We start from the raw sequence: 20,355 nt of genomic DNA, 5'->3' as shown, positions 1-20,355 counted from the left end.
TCAAGCTTCTCCACATCCTTTTTGAATTGTGGAGCCCAAAACTGGACGCAGTACTCCAGCTGCGGCCTCACCAAGGCCGAGTACAAGGGGAGAATGTTGTTCTGGGATTTGCCTGAGAAGCATCTATGGATGCAAGCCAGCATTTTGGTTGTTTTACTAGCTGCAGCATCACATTGAAGGCTCATGTTCATCTTGTGGTCAATCATGACCCCCCCAAGTTTCTTTCTTCTGTAGTGCTAGCCAGCGTAGCACTGCCAAGCCTGTAAAGATGCTGCAGGTTTTTCCTCCCAAGGTGGAGAACCTTGCATTTTTCAGTGTTAAACACCTTCAGGTTCTCATCCACCCATGTGCTGAGCCTGTCCAAGTCAGCCTGTATTGCCTTCCTGTCTTCAGGTGTGGATACTTTTCCCCAAAGTTTGGCGTCATTGGCAATGATAAATTACAAGAATTGTATATCGTTTCTTAAGTAATAACTCCAAATTCATACAATTCCAGTGTTAGACTTTTGTTCCTATATTTGCTCAAATGAAGAAAAAATGAAAGGGGAGTATTTGTAGTCTGACCCAGAGGGCTGCACTATGCAATATAGTGTAGCCTTTGCATATACCTGTACTTCAGGTATTATGCAAGCCCTTGCTTGTACTTGTACTTCAAAAAGCTATTGATTCACAGTTTTGTAATGCAATCTGAAAATGCAGTTCTGTTTACACCAACTTTGCTGTTCCTTCTCTGTCCTGTCCTCTATTCAAATCCACAAGCAACAACCAATCTGAATACTTAATGCAAATTCTACTATTTGGCATATATTTTAATTTGGAAGTTTTACCTGTTAAACTTCAGTACTGACTAGTATTTAAATTCAGCCCATGGACTAGTCCCATATAGGGGAGTTTTACACCCTTGGGGGCATAGAGACCCTCCCTCAGGTAAATACAACCCATCCTAGGCCCAGCATGGTTGTTGTACAAAGATGTTCTGCTCTTCTGCAGAAGTAGAGGTCTGCTTTAGGTACTTGAACGCTTGTTGGGCTTTCACAGACCAGTAAAACTGGACATTTTTACATGGCAGTGTGGTAAGAGGGGGTATCACCTGGGCAAATTTAATGATGAACTGCCCATAGAAATTGGCAAACCCCAGGAATCATTGGAGTTCCCTGATGTTCTGAGGTGCCTTCCATGCAGACAGCCTGAACTTTCTGGGGATCCATTTTCAAGCCCTCTGGGGATAAAATAAAATCAACAAACTCAGTGGAAGTTTGGTCAAAGGAACATTTTTCCACCTTGGCAAAACAGCTTCTCCAATACCAGCTGGATATGCAATAAGTGTTGATCTTCTGAGAGATTAAAATGTTATCTGGGTAGGTTTGTTAACTGAGGGTTCTGAATAATGAATTGGTCCAAGAGGTCCCATAGTACATCACTGAAAAAATGCTGAAACGCTGCTGGGGCATTGGTGATTCCAAAGGCCATAACTAAACTTTCAAAGTGCCCATACCAAGTCTGGAAGGTGGTTTTCCATTTGTTACCAACTTTGTGTCACACCACATTATATCGTCCCCATACATAAAACTTAGTTAATATGCAGATGGTTTTCAGTTAATTGAGAAGCTCTGGGATGAGAGGTAAGGGGTATTGATTGCAGATGTGACCTGGTTAAGGGCACTATAGCCTACAGAGGCAGAAACTCCCTTCCTTCTTCCTGACAAATAGGATAGGGGCTTCAGCAGACAAGGTGGACTTTCTTATGAATCCCTGGGCCAGATTTTCCGACCGATATTCATGGAAGGCAAGTTCAGGCTCTTACTTCCTACCAGGATCTTTGCTCCCAGCTGTAGGTCAATAAGGTAATCATAATACACATGTGAGGGGAGGACCTCCATATTCTTCTTCTCAAATATGTCAGCATACTTCTGGTATTTGCAAGGCAGGCTGGGTCTAGCCTTGGGGGCTGAATCTCTTGGGGAGCAACAGTGGTCAGGATCCATGCTTAAATACACAGGTGGGCAGCGATCCTGGGTTTACAAAGTGCTGCTGACAGTAGCTAGAAACAAAATGAACCTCCTGAGTTTTCCACCTAACTAAGGGATCATGGCAGGCAAGCCAGAGAAACCTCAGAACTGAGAAATAATGTAGTGAAATGATTGGCCTGTAGTGTCTCGTGGTGTCAGAGGATGTTCATCTTCAGAGTGGTGGTCTCCCACTCCACAGGGCTGAACACCAGAGGTAAGCCATTTATAGTTTCAATGGTCTATGGCTTGGACCACGACATTAACAGAATTCCTAGGGCCTGGGCCACAACCTCATCAATGAAATTGCCTGCTGCCCCAGAGTAAGGTGATCAGAACTGGCTGTGGGAAGATCTGGCCCAGGACCTGGAGATGAGTGTATAGCAGTAACTGAGGGTTCTGAAGGTTAGGTTTGCTGTGAAGCTCCATGGCTAAGTAGGCAAAGGGAGTTTGTGATGGCCCCAAAACAGCTCCCCTTACTGATCTGGGGGTGGCTTAATTCCCTGATCACCCTTCTTAAACATTTAATGATTGTGTCCCCAGGCCCTACAACAGAGACAAATCCTGAGAGCCACATGACTCTTGTTCCTCTGGCATAAGATGGTACCAGTCTGCATGGGCTCAGGCATGACCATAGTAGGACACAGGGGCCAGAAGGGGATGGGAGTACCTCTTTTCCTCCCTTTGCTCCTAGAGTCATTGATCAGAGTAGACTACCAGGTCCATAAAAGCAACAACCCCTGGGGACAGTTCCACCTGTGCTAGTTCTTCCTTTACCTCTTCCCACAGCCCCACCAGAACTGGTAAAGCTGAGCTTCTTCATTCCAGTGGGTGTTTGCTACACAGTAGTGGAAAACAAAAGCATAGGTGATGGCAGTACCTTTTCCCTGGTGAAGTTTCCTTAATATGGCCTCTGTCATTCAGGTCCAGTAGGATTATCAAACAAAGTGGAGAATTCTCAGAGAAACAGCTCCCCATCCTGAAGGACAAAGCCATCATTCACCATGAATGGTACATCCCAATTCAGGACATACCCCACTAAGAGTCTGATGCTGAGGTTCACCTTCATTTGATCCCTAAAGCAGTTTACATGTTAAGCTAGGAATGAAAGGTAGCATTGGATAAGCAACACTCTGAAGCACAGCCAGTCCCCATCATACCTTTCAGGTAGCAGGAAAGATGCATGGAGCTTGGTAGAATAAGCCTGGAGCAAGTGACTTCACCGTGAAGCTAGTGTTCATCCTTACACCAGTGCTGGCTATTCTCATGGTGCTATGCCACCTGGGATGGGAGGGATTGGTTCTGAGACATCATCTGTTGCACCAGAATCTTTAATGCCAGATGGGCACAGATTAGGTTGAGGCCTGTTGCACAGGCACTTCATGTTCCAAATTGGGGGTTTATATGGGGGAACTAGAAGGTCAGCTGACCCTGGCTGGCCACTGTAGTGCCAGTGAGTAGGCAGAACCCTAGACCCTGCTGAAGGCTTCAGGACAGCCTTAACCAGCCTGAGTGACCATCTGTAGGATGGGAGGCTGGGATGAGTGGCCATATTGGTCAGGCCAAGGCCCCAGGTTCATAGGCCAGAGGCTGATTGTTGGCCCCAGAGCCAGCCAAAGTCTTGCCAGTGTATAAGCAAGTATAAAACTCATCACTGGGTTCTGATCCTTGATTCCAAAAAAATCGCTTCACCTGCCATGCAAGTAGGGCATAGTAGGGGGCCTGATGGTTGGGACTGGAGATCAGATGCCATGGTGCCTTTAAGTGAACATGCACCACAGGCCTTGTTTACTTACTACAAAGAATTATCTTTTTTTTTTTTTTTTTTTAATTCTGCCTTTCAAAAACAAGGTGCATATCTTATTCTGGGCATTTTCTGAGGGATGCCTTAAATCTGAAAAACTAGAGAAGGACTGAACTAGAAACACCAAATCTCACCAAACAGATGGTCTCTGAATAGAAAATGTCCAAGCAATGTCCAAGTGGGGGAGGCACTGAGGGCCCAGAAGGTAGAGGAGATGGAAGTCCAGGAGGAGTGGTTGCTCCTTAAGGAGGCGATCCTCCATGCCCAAAGAGTAACAGTCCCTGAGAGAAGCAAGGTGGGTAAGAGTGCTCAGAAACCCCCATGGCTCAGCAAGGACATTCAGGAATGCCTGAGGACTAAAAGCGAGGTGTACAACCAGTGGAAGGGAGGGGGTATCACCAAAGAGGAGTACTCCTCCTTGGCCCATGAGTATAGGAGGGCTATTAGGAAGGCTAAGGCAGAGATGGAACTCAGGCTAGCATCCAGGATTAAGGACAACAAAAAGTCCTTTTTCAAGTATATTGGGAGCAAGAAGAGAGCACCAGGCAATGTAGAGCCCCTGCAAGACTCAAATGGTAACCTTGTGGCTATGCCAGACAAGAAAGCCAATATTTTTAAGTTTCTTTGCCTCCATTTTCTTGAACAGGAACTGGGACATCGCTCCTGCCAGAGGTAGGGACAATCTTGGGGATAGCTCTGTCAGGCCTTAGGTCAGCGCAGAGGTAGTTACGGATCTTCTGGAAGGGCTGAACATTTTTAAATCTGCAGGTTCAGATGCCCTCCACCCAAGGGTTGAGGGAGCTGGCAGGGGTCATCACGGAGCCCTTGGCCCAGCTGTATGAGCATTCGTGGTCATCTGGCCAGGTGCCAGGGGATTGAAAACTAGCTAATGTGGTCCCCATTTTTAAGAAAGGGAGGCAGGAGGACCCAAATAACTATAGGCCTGTAAGCCTCACCTCAGTCCTCAGGAAGATCTTGGAGAAAACCGTCAAGGAACACATCTGTGGGGTGCCAGCAGGGGAGATCATGCTCAGGGGCAACCAGCATGGGTTCATCAAAGACAGGTCCTGCCTGACCAACCTGATTACCTTTTATGACCAGGTAACTAAATACGTGGATGATGGTGTTGCCGTGGACATAGTCTTTCTAGACTTTAAGGCCTTTGACACTGTCTCTCACCCCATTCTCATTAATAAATTGAGCGACTGTGGCATTGATGCCTACACAGTTGGATGGGTAAAAAACTGGCTGATGTGGTGCACCCAGAGAGTAGTGGTGGATGGGTCATACTCAACCTGGCAAGATGTGAGCAGTGGGGTCTCCCAGGGCTCAGTCCTCGGGCCTGCACTGTTTAACATTTTCATCAGCAACTTGGACGAGAGGGTTGAAAGCATATTGTCCAAGTTTGCTGATGACACTGAGATGTGGGGTGAAGTGGGCACACTTGAAGGGAGAGAGAGGCTGCAACTAGGTTTATATAGACTACAAAAGTGGGCAGATAAGAAGAGGATGGGGTTCAACATAGATAAATGCAGGGTGCTGCACCTTGAGAGAAGGAATCCACAGCATACATACAGGCTGAGGAGTTCCCCTCTTGAAAGCACAGAGGCAGGAAGGGATCTTGGAGTCATTATTGACGCTAAGATGAACATGAGCCACCAATGCCAAACCGCAGTCAGGAAGGCCAGCCATATCTTGCCGTGCATCCAAAGGTGCATCTCAAGCCGGTCCAGAGAAGCGATACTCCCCCTCTATGAGACATTCGTCAGGCCACAATTGGAGTACTGTGTCCAGTAGTGGGTGCTGCACTTTAAAAAGGATGTGGCCAGCCTGGAGAGAGTTCAGAGGAGGGACACCCATTTGGTGAGAGGGCAGCAGGACAGGCCCTAAGAGGAGAGACTGGGGGACCTGAACCTGTTCAGCCTCAGCAAGAGGAGGCTGAAGGGGGACCTGGTGGCTGCCAACAAACTCATCAGGGGAGATCTTCAGAAAATAGGAAGAGCCCTGGTCTCCTCAGCACCACCTGGGGTGATGAGGACAATGGTAATAAGCTGATGGAGAATAGGTTTAGATTAGAGATCAGGAGGCGATGTTTTACAGTTAGGGTGGCCAGAATTTGGAACCAACTTCCCAGGGAAGTGGTCCTCGCCCCTACCTTGGGCAAATTCAAGCAGAGGTTGGATGATCACCTGTCTGGGGTCTTGTGAACCCAGCATTCATTCCTGCCTGTGGCAGGGGGGTCAGACTAGATGATCTGTTCAGGTCCCTCCTGATCCTAGGTACTATAAAACTAAGGCCTGAGGAGAGCTGGGGCACAGATTCCAGGACCTAGGCTTCATGACTTACAAAGAGGAAAAGGACTATACATGCAGGGAAAAGACCTAGAGGGTTCTTCTAAGTGACCCAGAGCTAGAACAGTAATTACCGTATTTTTCGGACCATAAGACGCACTTTTTTCACCCCAAAAGTGGGGGGAAAACGAGGGTGCGTCTTATGGTCCAAAGGTGTGTGTCCCGGGGAGACGGGGCGGAGCTTGCCCGCGGAGGCGGCGGAGCCCGAGCGGGACACCCGCCGCTTGTTTATGCTGTGTCCCGGGGAGACGGGGCGGAGCTTGCCCGCGGAGGCGGCGGAGCCCGAGCGGGACACCCGCCGCTTGTTTATGCTGTGTCCCGGGGAGACGGGGCGGAGCTTGCCCGCGGAGGCGGCGGAGCCCGAGCGGGACACCCGCCGCTTGTTTATGCCGTGTCCCGGGGAGACGGGGCGGAGCTTGCCCGCGGAGGCGGCGGAGCCCGAGCGGGACATCCGCCACTTGTTTAGACCGGAAACCGGCGCCCGTGCCGGTGGCCGGTAGCCGGCAATAAAAATGGCCGGCCGGAACAGACGGGGCAGGAGTCCGAAGGAGGGACTCGCTGCCGCGGAGACTGAGGCTCCAGGAGGGGTGCGTCTTATGGTCCGGTGCGTCTTATGGTCCGAAAAATATGGTATTCACTATGCTGACTCAAGTAGCTTAGCAGCATGTGTGGAATTCAGTAGTTGGATCCCATCAAAACAAAGTGGTGACTGTTCAGAGAGCAGGACTGGACCAGATTTTTTACTAGGATCTTCTACAGGAGATCAAGTCCAGTCCCTACATATAAAAGCAGATTCCCCTCCACAGTGTCAGGAGCTACCCAGAACTTTTGTTTTGGCAAAGAGTAGAGTAAAGATAATCTCAGAAAAGGGGAAAGAGCTTAATAGAAAAGGAGGAAAACAGGAAGAAGAGAAAGACAGAAAGGGAAGATAGGCCCCAGTAAAACATGGTGGAAATGCTTACATGTTTATTATTAACAATGCACTTAAATGATTTGATGGATAGAAGCCTAATAGGTATAATACATTCCTAATAAGAATGCATGGAGGTGAAGACACAAAATCCAACTTTAAGTTTCCATATGTAAATTGCCTGAAATAAGATTCACTCCAAATTGTTTCCAACTGTCAATAAACAGGCAGCTGTTACCTTGCTATTTGTACTTCCATATGAGCTTCATAACTAAAGTGTCCTGTAATGACCTTGTATATAAAAAAATGATGCCATGGTAGTTTGATTCTCAAAAAGAACTAAACCATCAGTCTTTTAAGCCTTCTAACTTTTCAGGTGTAGAAAGACTGCAAAGCATAAACACCTGCTGCTTGCAGGCTCAGAATCAGAAAAAGCACAGGATGTATTTTTGGCCAAGTAAGGGCAATAGATGTCGATGACTGTCAGTCTTCAAGAAGCTGGAAAAGTTACCTGCACAGAGGTTCTATGAAACAGAATTTGGTTGCTACCTTGATCTACCTTTAATAAATTAAGCTAATAGATTTATAGACTGACTTTCTGAACCGAGACAAACCCTGTTAGTTTGTGATATTATAAGATCTTCAAAAAATCACACAGCAAGAATGTTAAAATAATTAAGTGAGATTTCTTGTTACTCTTCCAGGGATTACAAGATTTTTAACGGCATACAAATTATCTACAAAATCTGACTGGTTGCATCTGAATGAGCCTATTTGGTTAAAAGTAGAGAACACAGTTCTGAAGATGCAGCAGAACTGACTTCTCACAGCTAGAAGACAAGATGTAAAATATCTCATGAATGGGACACAAGGTTAATTAGAAACAAGATGCAGTGTAATATACAATACATTCCATCTATATTTAATTACACAGAACAATAAACCATTGACAATAAATTCTGAAGGTTGTCAAATATTTTAAAGAGGAATGGTTCAATTAGGAACCAGGCATAACTTTCTGGTGGTGTAATTTAAGCTGTGAGAAATGCAGTTTCCGTATCATTCATAAATATGCCAGGCTTCTCTCAAAAGAAAATAAATTTCAAACCCAAGAAGCAGACAAGCTAAAAGGTGAATGATAAGACAAGAGAGATTTTAGCAAACTTGAGTTTAGGATAGAAGCAGACATTTATTACTCAGAGTTCTTTACAAGTACCCTAGAACCTGCCACACTTGTTCTCAGATGAACCTCTGGTTTTATGCAGATCCCTGTGTAGAATACATTATGGAAAAAGGAACACAATCATTCCATTTAGATGTATCCTGCTCATTCTTATGGTATTTCCAAAAAAGTAAACAATTTTTAGGAAGCTAGTTTTCAGGAAGAGCTGCATATTTGCAAGCACAAAAAAAATCCTTTATTGCTAGGGTGACCATAAAAATCCAGAACATTTGGGCCCTGGCACCACCCCCAAAGTCAGCAGCACTGCTGCAGGCAGTGGAAGAGGCCACTGGGCAGGGGAGTGGACACAGTCTGGCGGGGAGGTGGAGCTGCTTGGTGCACCTTGACTCTCTGCCCCCCCAGACTGTGCTCTATGCCCCTGTGATTCCAAAATGCTCATTTTATTCTTTAAAAACTGTCTGGAACAGGCCTATGAAATCCAGGACTGTCCTGGTCAAACTGGGAAGTATGGTCACCCTATTTATTGCTATGCCTGATTCAATAGACTGGAATCTTTTGTAGTCAGGGCAGATCCAAGGAGGGTACGGCGATGCAGCTGCACCCTCCACCCTCCTTTTGGCAGTGTGCTGCACATGTTATGAGCTTTATGAGCTCAGTAGCTGATCAGCACCAGCTCTGGCCACAGCCCCTGCTTTCATGCAGCTCCAGAAGCTGGAGGTGAGCATTCCTGCCTCTTGACCCCTCTTGTCCCTTGCTGCTGAATTCAGCGGAGGGTGGTAGAAGGCAGCAGGAAGAGAGAGTGAACAGAGTGGTGCTCACCCCCTGGGCTTCTGAGCTGTGTAAAAGTGTATGCTTTGCTCATAGCCTAGATTGATTAGCTGGCAAGCTCAGAGCTCAATGCAGAGCTCCAGCAGGAGCTGTGCTGACATGCTGCTGAGGTCAGAGGCTCACTGTGTATGTGTGCAACAGGGAGCCTAGGGCCCCTGTTACTTTAAGGGGAAAAACTGTTTCAGATAAACCTCAGGCAGTGGAAAGAGGCAGGCTAGCTACAACAGGGAAAGCAGCAAAGAAACTGCTACCTGAGCAGGGAGCTGCACAGTAAGAAAAAGGTGAACACCTGCAGCCAGTCTAAGGGACACTACAGAAAACAAGCCAGCTGCAAGAGAACAGGTAGCTAGAAGCAAAAGGCTTGGAGTGCTTATTGCAGTGCTAGCTGCTCTGCAATAGGACAACAAGACCAAGCCTAGCCTGGACAACAAGGATGCTGCTAGAACAGCAATTACAAGGTGACAGGAGACCAGCCATCAGGCCTTGAAGAAAAACCCTTACTGGTTTAGGAAGTTGCCTGACTGAAGGGACAGGGCTTGTAGAAGCAAATAGGCCCAGGGCTTGAACTGGGGCAGGTGGTCTGACCCTAGAGATAGCCTAGGAAAGAACTGCAGAGCAGGAGGGATGTGGAGGAGCATCTGAGAGACACTGCTGCTACCCTGGACATGCAGGTAGAATTCTTCTAGGTGGGAAGAGGTTTAGGGCTCAGGGTAGGGGAAAGTATTGCAAATCAACAGAGGAGCTGATGTTTGGGGTACATACCCAGTGAGAATTTGTGGTATGGCCAAAAGGCTTATTGTTATAGTTAATCTGGTGGACCGGATAGGGAAAGTAGGATGTCCCAGAGTGCCAGGGAGGCATGTGAGGCTTGAACCTGGTGGGGCAGGACACAAGCTGCAGTGTAGCCCAAGAGGGCAAGAGTCAGGGCCAGAGGCCCAGTGAGACCATGAGAGAGACAGACAGACAGAGACAAGGCCAAGGGCACAGTGCCTGCAAGCAGCGCAGACTAGGGCCAGAGGCCTCCATCCCAAGAAGAATAGGCACTAGGGTCAGAGGCTCCCATCCCATGTGGAGCAGAAACTGATAAGGAACATAGGAACCTGACAAGATAGGAGATGAGACTGGGGCCAAAGGCCCAATGAATGGATTGATTGGTGACATCTGCAAGGCATGGGTATGGCTACAGGGGAGGCTGGAGGCCATGAAATGAACCCATAAGGTAACAGGTGCCCTGGCACACGTACAGGCCAGAAAGGCCAATTTAGTGAGAGGGGTCTGCTAACAGGAAGACAGATTAGGGCTTGCTCTCAGATCCTTGGGAGGCCTCCCTTTAAGAGCATCAAGAGTATCAAATTTAAGAACATCAAGGCATGGCAGGTAAGATTGAAGAGAAGGACCCAAGAGCCAGAGCAGAGCAGGACCTGAGTGGCTACCAAGGGGGTGTTATGGCTGCCCCTGGAACCCTGGTCCTGTTACAACATGCCACACAGATGACAGGGATGTGACCACAACCCTCTCCAGGAACCTGAATCCATCCATGCTTGTAGGAATTTCATTCAAATTTTAAAAAATTAACTTTTTACTGATTTAAGTAAAAAGTACTAGAATCAGTATCTTGACCCGTATGTTTGGTCCCTCTGAGGCAGCAAATATTAAACTCCCTACTCACTACAGTTTGGTGTGGTGGAATAAGTATGCTTACAGGATGTTTCTATTGAAAGAATGAAAAATGAAATATAGTCATTAACATTATTGACTCCTTTAGGTGCAAGTCTTAAGATATCTTTAGTTAAAGTATCATCACTAGTGGGTTCAGTCAACCCACTGAAAAGACTGGAGCAGTTCGTAGTTCTCTGAGAAACTGTATAAGCCTATGCAGGCTCTGAAAGACACATTTCTTCTGTGCTCTGTTCAGTAAAGAGAAGGGAAAGAGGATGGGCCATGGCACCATGGCCCAGAGAGAGAAGGCAGTAAAATGCCATCCTGTCTTGTTCTATTTTGGGTCGTAACAATCCTAAGTATTTTTTGCAATCTGTAGTATATTGCAGCCCATCAGCAGACTCCTGGCTGGGAGTCCCATGCTGTATATTGAAGTTAACACGCATAAGATATTTTAACTAATTATTGAAATGGCTAGTATTTATATCATAGATTTTTAGATTATAAAGTAGGAAGGGACCCAATGGATCACTGTGTCCAACCCACTGCCCCTGGCAGGAAAGAGCACTGAGGTCAGACAACCCCAGCCAGGTGATTGTCAAGCCTCCTTTTGAAGACCCCCAAGTTAGGTGATAGTACCACCTCTCTTGGAAGCCCATTCCAGACTCTAGCCACCCTTACTGTAAAAAATTTCTTCCTAATGTGTAACCTAAATCTACTCTCTAGTTTGCACCCATTATTCCTAGTTACCCCCTGGGGCACTCTGGTAAATAATGCATTCCCAATTCCCTGCTGTCCTCCCCTGATAAACTTATAGGTGGCTGCAAGATCATTTGATCCTGATCTTTAAATGAGAAGTTATTTAACATAAGAACAGGGTTTTTTTTCTTTTGTTGTATAAGGCCAACCTTTAAAGCAGCTGAATGCTGAGCTGCACCTAATAAAGGAATATTTAAATAAAAAGTTCTCATTTCTTTAATCAATGTTTTGTTTGGCAGGATGACAAAGTTCTCTCCTTATTGCCAAGTGCCTACTCTATTTGAGTATCCCAGAATGCTCTGCTCTGCTGACATTATCTCCCTGGAAGAACTCTAGAACAAAAAAGTAACCTTTGATGTAGGAGCAAGTCCATTTTCCCCAACAGACAAGAGTTTCAACATTCTCATTTTTGTATTTTGCATGAATTCTATAAAATGTAAATACCGCCAACGTTAGAGAGTTGCTAAATAATGAATTCAGTCAGACTTTTCCCCAGCTATCTACTTTTGCTTTTATGGCAGGGGTTATTGCTGTCAATCATATACATGCTGAAATGTTTGCACAGAGCATGCTAATGAAAGGAATCATAAAAATGCATGTGTATATATTTCATGGTAGTGCAATGTCACATGAGGTTACAAAAACAACCTGATCATTAAGAAACTTGCCTTGCTAAGTATCTAAAAGAATTTGCTACTAGGCATGTGTGAACAAGTGCAAAAGGGGATTCTTTCAGATACATTGCAATGTGCTTGGTACATCTAAGATTTGAAACTGCCTCAACCATTTTCAGATGTTCAGCAGCAACTATACTACTGGGAATACTCCCATTCTGAAAGGGAGCTGGAAATAAAACTTAGTCTTTTCCATCTTCTAATTCCTATTTTTGTTCATGTACTTCTAGATAGATATTCCCAAGTTAAAATACCAGCTCCTGCCAGTGCAAAGCCTAGTAGAAAAAATAAGCATACCAATGGAAGTGTAAAAAGTCCTCAGTGGGTGTGTTTACACCTGCTATTGAATAAATTCCACTGCAGTTCACACAAGTTTATTGCTCCTGAGTGCACCATTTGCACATGCACATGGGACTGCAAAACACTAAGCCAGGGCAGAGCAGCCCCAGCTGGCAGGGGGCCCCAGGAGGCAGTCTGCCAGTCCAGTCTGCTCCAACCCAGCTGGTTGCAGAGGGGCTGGTTGGGGCATGCAGGTGCTACAGTGGGGATCTAACTGGCCAGCAGTGCCCACACCTTCCTACTCCAGCCAACCCCGTCACTGTCTACACATCCATTGTGGAAGTATAAATAACTCCTCTGTATGATAGTACTTGTGTTGGGCAGTACTGTCCTACAGAAGAGTTAATTAGTTAATCAGTCCTAATAGCACCGCATGTCTAAATGGTGATGTTTTATTGTGGGGCTAATTAGGCAACTCCATAGTAAATGTCTCATGTACACACACACAGGATATCTAAAAATCGGGTTTACATAAGTACACACTTTAAGAAACACCCACACACTTTAAATTACATCTACACTGTTATTGCATTGTATGATAATTTCTCTGTGTTGTGGCAGGGCCAACTCAACAGCAGGCTCAGGTTGAGCAATAAAAAAAAATGCTGTAGGGTTTATTTATGGAGTTCTTGTTCAACCAAAAGAAGATGTAGCAGCTGACTTTCTGGCCAATTCCCTTCATGCTGCTTAGTCTGTAAACTCCAAATATATTATTATAAAACCTGAGCAAAATATAATTAGGATAGGTTTCTGTTCTTCAAGAGCTCCATCCTAATGTTAGCAGACTCATCTTTTTCCCTCTTCATAATTACTGAGACCCTTTTAAACATCATTCCATCCAAAAATTTGAAACCCTAAGTTTTAATCCCAAAACATGCACTTCTTTCTGACTCTCTTGCTTCCTCCTATCAGTACCACTGAGGCAGTGTACATATAATAAGATTTCATACCTCCTCCCTGAGAGCATCTAATTAACCATACGCCCCATCTCCTGTTGTTGTGCCATTCCCAACTTCAATGAATAGGGTGAGAAAGGTGATATTGTCTACATTGTGGGCTTCAGACTGGCCTTAAATAACATTGCCATTAGCATCCAATATTTTAACCCTGGCCTCTTCTGGGTGAAGAGCATTTCTATGTAAGGTTGTACATGTTTTTAGTACAGTACTTAGGGAAAGCACTTAAGAAATATCTTCAAAATTATGCATCTGGAATCAGCTTTTAGGGTCATACATTGTCATTCATTTCAGGCAGTGTTTTATTACAATATACAAAGAAGAAAACTGGAATGATTTGCACTGAAGAAGATTTGCAATATTTAATCATGAAAGTAAGAGCTAGGGAAAGGTCATTAAGACTATCTCTCTGCCAACAGAATATAGAAGTGATACTGCTAGACTAATCTGATCAGCCATCAATTGCCAACTCATTGTTCTAAGGCAGTAGAAGCTGCTCAATTGTCCTCAAAGGTAAGACCATCCCATTTAATTAGTTTTTTATATTATCTACACTGTATAACACCTGTCTCCTCTCATGTCCTACATCAAAGTATAAAAACATGAAACGTATTTCACGTTCTGTACTTCTGATAGATCCATGCACTCCCATGAAATTGTAAAAGGACACGTTTCCAAGAAATGAACCCAAAAAAGTTCTGGATGCTGAATAATTGGTAGATTGAAAGTAATACAGATTCCCTTGTAATAGAATTCTTTTTTTTTGTTGTTGATGAGCAAGTAGAGAACAAGAGCAGTGATATTTTCTTGATCCCTTGTCCTGGAACATAAGGGTATCTATAAGGGGCCCAACAGATACTATAACAAGGTACATGGCAAAGAGATGATTTAACAAAGAAAATGGAAAACTAGATGGTCTCAGTGGGCTAATAAACTGAACAGTTGTCTCTGGAGATACTAAAACAAATCCTTATGCTGAATGTGTGTTTTTAATTTAACCTTCATGATTTGATCATAACCCTTATTCTTCACATAATTTAGTGGGATCAATCCCAGTTAGCAGCTTCTAAAGTTTAAGACTGGCCAAGAAGTAAGGCTGTATGTCACAGATCAGAATTGATGTAGACTGGAAGAGCCTTGTGCCACAAGCTGAGTGACTGCTAAAACAAAGTAATGTCAAAGCACTCTGAATATGAGGAGCATGAAATTCAATATGAAAGTTTATAATGGATTTCACTATAATTTGGAGCCGAGAGAAATACTTGACTAAAGAGACTATCATAGTGTATAAGCTCCATTACAAATACTAAATGTATGTAATTACAAATACTCTATGTATTATTTTCAGGTGTATACCATTACAAATACTCTAAGTATTAATTTCAGGTGTATACCCTCTAGATAATTCTTTATGTATCATGAACTTTATCTTCATAGTTATTCTTGTAGTCATTTAGGAAACCAGTCAGAAACACTGTGTTAAAATTGTGTTAAGAATCACACATGAATCCATAAGGATCTCAGCTATATGCAGATCCTCAAACACATGAAGGATTACACCTTTAAGAAATATATACACAATATGCATCAGATATAATCTCTCAAAAATAAACATTTTAGACCATATTCTTAACTGATGTAAATCAGCATATTACCAGTGATTTTGGTGGAGCTAGGCCTACAGCATGAAATCAACTCCCACTGATCTCAAGACCCACTGGGTACCACAATAGAAGATAGGCAGGCCTGTAAATCTCTTGGGGATCTGGACCTTATGCAGTCAGTGCCTCCATTCTTCCTCTGTAAAATGGGGGTGATAGGGTGTTGTAAAAATAAATACCTCAGAGATTGTGAGGCAATCAGATACAACAGAAATGGAAACTAAATAAGCACCTCAAGTGGCTGGATAGTAGTGGAGAATTAAGTCTACTGTTTGCCCAACCAACAATCAGAAAAAAACTCTTCCTACAACTGTCTGGCTTCAGCTGTGTTCTGGAAAGGTTGTCTCTCTAAGAGTGGTGATGCCAAGGATGATCGCCAGAATGGTGACTAATTTTGATATGGCCATGTGTAGCTTAGCCATAAGACTCACCAAGGCTAGGGACAGAAATTACACATAAACGAGTATAAATGATCAGAAACTGGTTCAAATCTGTGACAAAACAGAGTTCAGTGCACATAAACCACTTTCAAAATGACCAAAACTAGTTTAAGATAAATCTGGATGGACATAGTATCAAACCTAACTGATTTAGGTTAAACTGGTTTATTGAACTTCTGTCCCAGATCCCCTCCAGGTTCAAGTTAAACTCACAGCCCCTAGCATCCCAGGATGTTTTGCGCATCCCAGGATGTTTTGCACATCCCCAGCAACATACCCCTCCCCACCCCCACAGGATGGGTGTGGTAAGCCATGGCCCAGCAGAAAGGTGTGCTCTATCACCCCCTAGCTTATGGCCTGGGTCACTGCAGGCATGTAGCTGCATTTCCAAAATCAATAGTAAATGTCTGTTCACTTGCATATCAACTCAATTTACACAATTTAAACTAATCTGCAAAGATTTAATCGATTCAGCCTTGGACTTTTTGACTATCTGTACCTAGCCCAACTGGCCATTATGCCAATAACTTTTTGTTATTACTAATGCAGGCCCTAGAATAGAGAAGCACATATGATGAAATATCTAAGCACATCAATCTCAGCAGCCTTAGCTTTGAATGTTTCATGTTCGCATTGCTCCACTGAAGCCATGGGTTTGTATGAATTAAGGATCTGGCCTAAACCTTGTTCTTGAGAGTTTGTAACTGATGCATAGCTTTATCTCATGCATATATTTCCTAAATAAGTTGTGCTACATACTGTTGATGACAGTACTGAAACATCTTTATTCAGCACCAAGATACTTCACAGCAACAACACAGCTTTCTCTATAGTAAGAAGTGTTTTAGTGCAGAAGGAGAAAGGAATAGCTTCAGTAACTTTAGATGGTTGCCACTTTTGGAATACAACTTGACAAAAAAATGAAATTCACAAACTATAAAAACTTCTGAAGTTCTGCCAACTTAATTTAAAATTCCAAATTAGTGTTCCATAGGAACCACCTCAGTAAATCAAACTTCCATTTTAAAAACCTGCAGTAAGATAAGTTTCCTTGAAGGGCCATTTGAAATATGCAATAGAGGAACATAATCTTTAGGACTAGGCCTGCAAGCACATCCAGAGCAATCTCCTGCTACTGAAAGTAAATGCATGATATATTCCTGTGATTGTATCATGAGCCAGATTATCATCCAATATAAAGTGACCTTTAACTGAATAACAGTGATAAAAACCTGTTGATAATATGACCTTTACAAATATGTCTGCACTACAACCCGGGTATAGCCAGGGGTGGCCTTTCTTGAGCACACTAACCTACCTGCTCCTGTGCATGCACACCAAACATGGAAACACAGCAACAAAGTCATTCCAGGAGCACTGCTACAGGGCTGTTCTTGAGGTGGCTGTCTCCTGGGTGCTTAGACCAGCTGTGAAGCAGGGCTGTCCAATTTCAGCACAACTGCACAGGCAACCCCACCAGGTTCCCCCACTCTACTTGGGCTGTGTTGGTGGTACACAGTCCCCACTCCTGCTGGGCCATGTGACCCCCCCAGCAGGCAAACTGCACCAGTTGCACACATGTCCCCCATCCTCCATTGCTGTACCCACCATACACACCCTGCTGCTCCCTGCCATGTAGGCTGTACTAGCAACACACAGCCCTCTACTGCACAAGCTGTACAAACAGCACGTGAACCCTGTTTGCTGCACGTTGCCACCTGTTGCTGAGGCTGCATTGGCAGTTCCCAGACCCCAAGGCCCTTTCTCTCCTTGCAGCATTGAAGGAGGTGGCTACTAGGATCCACAGGCTACATGTTAACTGTTGGAAAGCCCTGCTGAAAGGGATAACCCCAGAGCAATTTCACTGCCACATTTCCAGGTTTGGCACAGGCAAACAGGTGTGAGTGGGTAGGGCTGGCTCCAGAACAGACACCCCAGCAGCAACAGGGATGCAATGTAAACATAGCCCTCAATTTTGAAATAAAGTCAAGATGTATAATGGATATAGGTGGCTAAGATTATTTTATTCTATTAAAAATAAAAATCAAGAGAAAGAAATGCACAGTGGGAAAAGACAATAATGATAAATTTGAATGTTTTTAATGCAAGGGGTGATCTACTGTGGTTGCCAGGGTCCACTGGTATTGATGAACCAGCTAAGGCTTGATCAATACACCCATTCCTTTATAGATTATTATATTACATCTATTGCTCCTGAATAATCATTTAATTAATGCAACAGGAGCAGTCAATGAAAATGTTGTCCAAAATGTGTACTGAATATAAAAAAGTGCACAATGACTTTTCAACCAAGATGCTTCATGCAAAAATGTCAGTATTATTCTCTTTGTCCCAACATAGACTTCTTGTTATAACTGTAATCCCCATGCTGGCACAACAGCATCCCTCCCCTCTTTTTTGTTATTGTTTTTTATAGAACCACTGTTATATAAAAAATGAAGCTCCTTTAAAACCTGATAACAATATACTATTTTGCATGGATTACCTGAATCAGTTCATCAAGCTCAGATACATTCACACAGGAATGCTGCGATACAAACGTCTGCTTCTGAATCACAATGGTGGCTCTCTGAGAAGTTTCATGGGGCTGCTCCAGGGCTTTAAAGACAGTAGCTCCAATTATTAAATACACAACTACTACCAGAAAAATTGTTGATACTGTCTTCCATTTCATAACATTAATGGTTGAATCACTTTCTTCCCGTGAAGAGAGCACTGTAGGCTTTGTAGAAAATGACAGCCTAGGCTTGGAGTTCTGAGTGGCAGATTTGGGATCCAGCAAGTCAGGTGCCGCCACTAATAAAAGAGAAAAGGCAAGTTAATTTTCACTGTTGGTCAGAGTTTGTTTAGCCATGTTCTCCTCTTTCCAGAGGGCTACAAAGATTTTAAGTCATCAAAATAGAGTTCATAGGCAGCTATGTTAGGCATTTCACATGCACCCCATGGTAAAATCCTGCAGAACTGTTCTTAGATATAAAATTATTCAATTCATATATTTACCTATATTCATATAGATGTGCACATTGTTTCCTAACTCAGTCTTTTTCCTAACTCTCTTGTTTTCCTCTGCATGAGTACAAGAGGGTATTTATCAAGAGACATTCCACACACCCTGCACTATCTTATACATAGCTAATAAGGTTTCCAAGCTACATTTCACTTCAGCACTTGGCCGTTACCAGAAAAATAGGAACCTTTCCTTAAGCCTTACCCATCCGAAGTTGTGCACTCTGTAAAGTGCCTCATTCAAGTATGTGCATGTTTATTTCCAAAGTCTCCACATGTGTGACTATAAAAAACCATGCACTATTAATCCTAGGAGTTCGAAAGTGTTGATTAAGTATTGACTAAAATGTGTGTACTCACTGGAAAAGTCAATCTTCTATTAAAGGATATTTTATTGTTTGCAGCTACAAGAAGCTCCCTGGGAGAGCAGTGGTCAGCTGAGGCTGTTATCAAGTATCCCCATAACTGATGTGATCACAAGTGATCACACAAGTAATAATCCACAGCCAGTACCAATAAAGGCTTCCTGTGGAAAGACTGCAGCAACACTGACTGTAGAGGTTATATTTTTAAAAAAAATTTCAATTACCCATACATTTTGGAGGGTTGCAGTACCCCTTTCAGCTGTTGCTGGCAAAGCCCATATCTAAATGTGGAACTGAGTCTCTCTCCACAGGTGTCTAGAGGCTGCCAGTGTCATAGGGGTTGCAAGGGAAGTCATTTACTACATGGATGCAGTCTTGAGCACCCACTGGGGGTTAATCTATAGGGTTCCAGGAGCTCACATCCGAAAGAAAACAAGCAACACAGGTGGGAAGATGGGCAGAGCTAGGAAATTAAACCAGTAGGCCTGAACTGGGGATGGGGAGGGATGCAGGGTGGGGGATGGGATGAAGCCTAGAGACAGAAAAAGAGGTGAGCCCTCAGTGCCATAACTGAGATGATGATGAAGGGCAAAGGGGTGAATGCCTGGCTGTAAATATAGCAAAACCAGCAGCTGGTGCCAGCTAAATGGTTACACATCCACACCTATAGGCGCACAAACACACACACATATATATACACACACAGCCCTTTCAAGCCCAGGGCACTTGCACTGCTGGAGGCTTCTGCTTCTGCCTCTTGGAATCAGTGTACCCAAGTTAGGAAAGGCTGTTTGTGGAGCGATCTGCTGCCTGTTTGCTCCTTACTCTGCTTTCCCTGCGGAGGGCTGGACAGCTGTATTGGGGTGGGCAAAAAACCCACCCACCATCTATCTCCTGGCCACTGCTTTCTTGTCTTCCCCAGGCTGAGATGGGATCCCCACCTCCCAACTCAGGAAGGCAGGCAGCCCTCGGGTGCCAGCAGCCTCATGCTGTGGGCTAGGAGCCCGCTCCTTTTCTGCCTTCTCTCCGCAGACACACAGAGCCTCACAACCCTCCTCCTCCCCGCACATACATCCCCCTCACACATACACACACATATCCCTACATATGCACACATACACACATACATCCACCCACACACTTATCCTTACACGCACATCCCCCACACATCCCTTATACACACACATCCCCCTACACACACATATGCCCCCCACAACACACACACATACTCCTCACAACACACAAAACATCCCCCATGCAGTCCTCATATACACACATCCCCCCACACATATCCCTACACACATGCCCCACACAGACATCTTTGCACACAGACACATACACACATCCCTCACATCCCCCCACACACCCCTCTCTCTCTCTCTCTCTCTCTCTCT

The 20,355-nt window shown here is 44.4% G+C and overlaps 1 protein-coding gene across 1 annotated transcript in view; it reads right to left on the bottom strand.

Moving 5' to 3' along the window:
* Positions 1-20,355, bottom strand: part of KCNK2 (potassium two pore domain channel subfamily K member 2) — a 143,354-nt gene that overhangs the window by 122,003 nt on the left and 996 nt on the right. Inside the window, exon 2 of the mRNA XM_019549471.1 lies at positions 18,076-18,386. Within this exon, the coding sequence (XP_019405016.1) occupies positions 18,076-18,386 (311 nt within the window). The remainder of the gene's footprint in view (positions 1-18,075; positions 18,387-20,355) is intronic.

The sequence above is a fragment of the Crocodylus porosus genome, unplaced genomic scaffold, assembly GCF_001723895.1.
Source record: "Crocodylus porosus isolate Cpor-Errol unplaced genomic scaffold, CroPor_comp1, whole genome shotgun sequence".
Classification (NCBI taxonomy): domain Eukaryota; kingdom Metazoa; phylum Chordata; order Crocodylia; family Crocodylidae; genus Crocodylus; species Crocodylus porosus.
The sequence above is the reverse complement of the archived record's forward strand: the minus strand, read 5'-3'. Positions and strand labels throughout refer to the sequence as shown.